At 34.5% G+C, this 6,000-nt stretch overlaps 1 protein-coding gene across 2 annotated transcripts in view; it reads right to left on the bottom strand.

Annotated features, from left to right (window-relative positions):
* Window positions 1-201: 201 nt before the first annotated feature.
* The window catches only part of Fas1 (Fasciclin 1), a 54,638-nt gene continuing 48,839 nt past the window's right edge, over window positions 202-6,000 (bottom strand). The window contains exons 7-14 of one of the 2 annotated variants that reach the window (XM_049838632.2): window positions 5,471-5,631; window positions 4,058-4,215; window positions 3,787-3,877; window positions 3,591-3,602; window positions 3,034-3,254; window positions 2,759-2,921; window positions 2,527-2,674; window positions 202-2,414 (exon numbers count right to left, since the gene is read on the bottom strand). In XM_049838632.2, coding sequence (XP_049694589.2) covers window positions 2,209-2,414; window positions 2,527-2,674; window positions 2,759-2,921; window positions 3,034-3,254; window positions 3,591-3,602; window positions 3,787-3,877; window positions 4,058-4,215; window positions 5,471-5,631 — 1,160 coding nt within the window. In that variant the 3' untranslated portion in view covers window positions 202-2,208. The remainder of the gene's footprint in view (window positions 2,415-2,526; window positions 2,675-2,758; window positions 2,922-3,033; window positions 3,255-3,590; window positions 3,603-3,786; window positions 3,878-4,057; window positions 4,216-5,470; window positions 5,632-6,000) is intronic. The other variant, XM_021332522.3, reaches the window with a different exon arrangement.

Genomic DNA, 6,000 nt, shown 5'->3' with positions numbered 1-6,000 from the left:
TACATCTCGCAACACATTTAATTGTTATTGTTGTTAATTTTGTTTTAGATTTTGTTGCTAACAATGTTATTGCTGGCTGTTAGGGCAGCGTGGCGCCGCCCGGGCCCGCTTATGTCGGCGTACCCAAATTTAATTTGACACCTACCTCTTACGTGACTAGACTAGGGAAGGAATTTCAAAGTCACCAATAAAACCAAGACGAGAAGTTCAATATGTATATTTTACACATAAATTCTTTGTCATTAAACACTTCCCCATAACGTCTTCACTAATTTGACATAGATTTTATTACACCAAAACATCCACTAATTAATTGAATTCCAATTTCGTACTTAACCAAATATTTGGTTGAATATTTGGTCAGAATTATATTGTCTTGGGTCAATACGTCCCACGTAACACTAGTGTATAGTATTAAAAATGCAATTTTAATAATGATCGCTTCCATGAACATTCAAACCTTACATTTATCGGCTATATGTCAATCTAACAACTATTGTAGGTAATATTATAACCTTACACAATAAATATAGGAAGGTAATATTGATATCAGTTGAAGTAGCATTAGCTTTGGCTCAATATAGACATCACTTGAATATTTGCTTATAAAGTCATTAATGTAAATATACCTATTAAGCGACAGATAATCGTATCTATTACACTGATTTCAACAAGATACTTGAATATATTAATCGGTAAGAATTTACTAATAAATGCTGCCTTACTGTTGTAAATATCTACTCCAAATATTTCATGTATATTCAATATAAAGTGACCATTGTAAATGTAAGTACATAACACTATTTTGTAAATCACTTGTAATAGAAAACTTCAACGTTACAGTCAAGTTTAAAACGCGGAAGCAGCATTTCTGTCATTTCAATGTAACACCTTTCAATTTGTCCAATACGAGTATATCTTCGTGTATGAAAACGTGATAAAATTTCAGTCGTATTCAAGTAATAGCTACTAAATTATACAATAACTTTAATGAACTATGATAACTTATATAAATTATTTACATCTGCTTAGTAAACGTAAGAGAATCACAAATGCACCATCATAATTATAAGCCCATTCATTCCTATATACATTTATAATAATATGATCGCTCTCAATTTAAGAATACTTTATTAAATACTTTACTTTCCATTGCTTATAATAATGATAGAAAGACCTGCCTAGCTCCAACAGCGTGCAAGCTAAAGCGGCCGTTCTTACAATACTTTATTAAATTCAAATCATCGTAATAGTTAGAAATATTCAATGAACTTAAATATAATGATCAGGCAGCAAGCGTCTCTGCATACGCTACCGGATTATCTTTTCAATTTCAATCCGAACATTTTTATTTGTCGACCAATTAATTTGACACGAATGAATAATTCTACTTACATTAAATCAATGCTTTTCCATTTAAATTTTAACAATTCATATTGATTCATTAAAAGATTTTTTTACAACTGAAAGCTCAATTTGGGTACTTCAATGGTAACAACAATAAATATTTAGACATTAATAGATCTTTAAGATACTTATAACATGGAATGTATAGGCAATATGTTAAAGTAAATATCATACAGATTTTGTAAATAAAAATTTGGATAGGTATATTTTGAATTAATTTTAGTACTTTGGTTTTAAAAAAGGCACAAGGGACCCAAAATTCAAAAGTGGAGCGTAAGATTCATTCATTCATTATAATTAATCTAAAAAACTTCAACAACGGTTATGTAGAAATAAATACCTATATGTCTATAATGCCTTACTTAAATATTTATTTTATAAATATCATATATAATTTATGTTAAGATTGATTACAGAATGTTCGATTTATCTTGAAACAACAAGTTTCGATTTAGAATGTAATAAAAAGATAAATATGTTAAAAATGTTCTTTTGTCACTAAAACTTTATAATATTGATGGCAGTGTTATTTCGAGACATAAACATCTCACCACGGACTTCTGCATGTTAAAAATTCAGTGCAATCCCGCATGTTATCCTTAAACTATATGAAAACTACGGTAACGTAAAATGAAGGTACCCAAAATTCATGAAACATTCAATGCAATTTTTAGCGTACACTGTCCAAATAAGTTTGTGTTTATTCTAAGATGATAATTTAAGAATTGAAATTATTCAAAGCCCCTTTTGGCCTTTAAATAATACGAACGCATAATTGACTCAACAAAAACGGATGGACGTTTAATTTTCCAAAATTCTTACAAAACAGAACGACAAGAACAGTATGAAGTACGTGTATGCGAGGTTGAGTCTGTGAGCGGCGCCGGTCGCGCGGATGTCACTCTCCAACACGAAGGGCTCGTCGATGACGTGGATGATGCCGTTAGTGCACTCCACATCAGGCCTGAACACGTGGATCCAATGGCCGTTCCACTCCACGTAGTAGTCTGTGGAAATAACAAATTACTTCAATCTCGAATCTCGACGTTTATCGTAAATAAAATCGCAACATTATAAAGGAGAACAGATAATAATGTAAATGAACCGCTAAAAGCTTACTCTTATCAGATTCCTTGACACGCAGCCGGAGCGGATCGCGTGAAGTCGGCAGAACGAAGGGATGTGTTTCGTTCGCGAGAAGTTTTAAATCAGATACCGTGTACGCACGCCCGGCCCGGATAACATGTCGCTCTAAAATTTGCTTTGTCTGAAATTTAACAAGAGAGATAAGAATTTAACTAAAACACTCATAATGATAATGACTTTATGTTCATATATGTGTAATACTTACGAAATAACCAAAGTCTTCTCTGAACAAAGATTTGAAAGCAGAAGGATGTTTAATTTGGAATTTCAGCCAAGCGTGATCGCGGGGGACGAAGTATGTGTAACGATGTTCCATGTCATTTAGCTGCTGGTTGAACATTTGTCGCTTGCCCAGGTTGTATGTAATGCTAAAACACAAAACAAACATTATCATTACTCGCTAAACAGATTAGACACAATTGTTGTTCTTTGTAACTTTGTTCATGTTTACATGAATATATTTGGGAGAGTCTTGCTTACTTGAGCATTGGATCCGTTTTCAATTTCTCGAAGACTGTTGTGTATGGGACTCCCAGTACTCTATCGATGATGTGAACAAAGCCGTTGGTCGCAGCAATATTGGGAAGAGTCACAGTAGCATTCACTCCACCACCTTCTACCGTTAGGGTCTGATTCTGACCGCGCGTCAGAACGTTGAAGTAAAGGTATTTCCGTGGTAAGGCCGTCGGTGCTTGATAAATCTAAAATTACATTCTTACTGTAGAAAAGTGTATTTGAAAATTCTTATAGCATTCGACATCCATGCCAAGATGCATTCACAACGTCTATAGGGAAAATAATACAAAATTGAACATTCCTGAAAAATCTATCAAAGGAGACATCCACAAATTAAACATAAATTATTTTATAGGAATTCATTTAACAATCATGCAACCACAGTACAGATTGAATCAAATGAACATCGAGGCAGATACAATAATTAAAAATTATATTATATTTAAAAATTAATACAACACCGGATCGTAATCGGTAAATGCATTTGATAATTAATGGCTATTGAAAAATTGAAAACATACAGTTCCGGGTAGCTGGTTCCGAATAGCAGCAACCAAACCAGAGAGTTAAAACCAATACACGACAGTAATTTTAATCGGAAATGAATGTTATAATTCGTGGCAATTCCAGATCTCCAGTCACAGCTTTGTGTTCGTTCATAAATTAAATATTCGTATGAAAATGCGGCAAAATGTAAATTAACATTTCAATGTTTACCTGATTCATGTTGTTGTGTATTATCGCGTCCAGTGGCAGCCTTTCACGTACCAAGTGTAAATTCAAAATGTCCCTCAGCTTTTGATGGTTCCTATAAAATAATATACGATGAAATGTCGATAACGAGCCGCCTCGCATGTTATGAGGCACATGCGTTGGTATGGGTAGCAACACAATATGGTAACTCAGTAAAGCTCATCAAAGACGGCGTCATTATGGCAGCAATCGCATCAACACAAAAAGCTCGTAAAAATAAAGCGAAGTAAATAACCTAATAATATTTTCGACGCTGAAGTCGGCCCACGCCTCATTTGAAGGCGCAAATAGAGTAATGTCTTTCGCCAAAGTGAGTTCGTTGAAGAACTGGTTGTTTGCTCCCAGGTCCATGATTACTTCATAGAATTTACAAAGAGGTCCGTCTTCTTTTTCCTGTTTGAACAATTCTTATTTTAGTCTCAGGGAAAATAATAGCACACCAACACAATCTGGGTAATCTTTTATCTGGATAACGTTGTAAAGGCTTCTGAGATCCTTTTTAAAGCCATCGTTTATCAAGTGACCGTTGTAATTAATTTACGTACTGTTCTTTTTAATGAAATGCGTAATTAACCTCTATCTTATAACAAGAAGTCTCTTAATATTGTTGAGTCCTAAAATATTTGTTTTATAATACAAGTCGTACTTTACCTGGAACATCCATAATAATTAAATATAAGTAAAAAAAACTACAATATTTGTTAGTAAAATAGGAATGAGGAAGTATAAAGAGAGTGTAGAAGTAAGGTGTTAAGGTAGGTCATGCGTATAAGGCGACAGTACTTACAATTCCCTACGTTGTCAAGTCATGCAGGAGCGGCGGGTCCAACGGAGCGGGGATGCAAAAACAAAACAAGATAACAAATATTCATTATATACCTACCTGCACTAGAGGGTTCTATCGGTATATTCTGTCATAGTAAATACAAATCTTCTGTATCTTTACACACAAAATACGCCATTACAATAAATACTTCTAAATCAATTTCTACAAATTTATTTCCAACCTTTTTACATTTTACTCTTGAATACTTTACTAATACTGCGTTACTAATGGTTTGACCTAAACTGTTGTGTCTAATGAACAAATTACTTACAAATCAACCTGAGGTAGTCTACCAAATAATATAAAATACCATGGCACCAAATGAAGCTTACCAGACTATCACAGTACTTCAATGTTACGCTCGATTGCACACACAAAAAACTTTAAGAACGTGCTCAAATTGATTATACCGTAGAATTCTATGAAACGGAAAGGTATGTAATAAAAATAAAGGACACACAAAGATGGATAATAAAATAAGAAATAAATAAAACGCTTCATTTTACCTTCATGGCCTGGTTCCCATTAAAATGGAGCGGAAAGTCAATTATGTGATTGAAATTGTGTTTCTATTAGCTTACATTACTATCGGTATAATAGAGGATACATTTAATGTTCAGTAGTGTGTTACGTATGAGTGAAATAGCTGTACATTTGTGGACAATACATTAAGTGTAACTCGTGTAGCAGTGAATGTTACTAGCAGAGAAATATCCATCACCAACCATCTTACTTTAAGATCCCAACACCAGAAAACCTTTTAAGTGTTTGAAAAAAGAAAATCATTCTTACTATTATATTGTTTGTTGAAATTCCACTCACCCTGAGGAAGTCGATGACGGTGGTATCAACGACCATGAGAGGTCGTTGTATCAGATGTACGACTCCGTTCTTCACGGGGATGTTCGCTCTCACGATGTCGGCCAGGACCACGCCTCGGGCGTGCTTGGCGTCGCCAGCCACGGTGTTAGACTTTACGTAGGCTGGATGAAGAGTCAATAATGAATGGTACGGACAAAGAATCATTACAGAGTAATTAAGTTAAGAAATTGAAACTTTTCAAGCGACAACACACATGGAATAAAACCTATGATTCCCGCCACTAACTCCTTAAAAAAAAAAAATTAGGTACTTGCTCCGAGAAATCGAATACCATTCCTGTCAAAAATCCTATAAGATCATTCGAAATATCAGAGTACTCAGGGGTTCGTTAGTCGCCAACGCTCGAGTGCGCTACCAAATTCGTCATGCCAATTAACGTCACTACAATAGAGAAGTTAGATTTCCCTGACAGACTGTTCGTATTCCTTCGTCGTTCCTTTATACAAGCAATTACCCTGTCAGAGTTGAAC

Source organism: Helicoverpa armigera, chromosome 12, assembly GCF_030705265.1.
Source record: "Helicoverpa armigera isolate CAAS_96S chromosome 12, ASM3070526v1, whole genome shotgun sequence".
In the NCBI taxonomy this organism is placed as follows: Eukaryota; Metazoa; Arthropoda; class Insecta; order Lepidoptera; family Noctuidae; genus Helicoverpa; species Helicoverpa armigera.
Note: the sequence above shows the minus strand (reverse complement) of the source record. Positions and strands in the feature narration are given on the sequence as shown.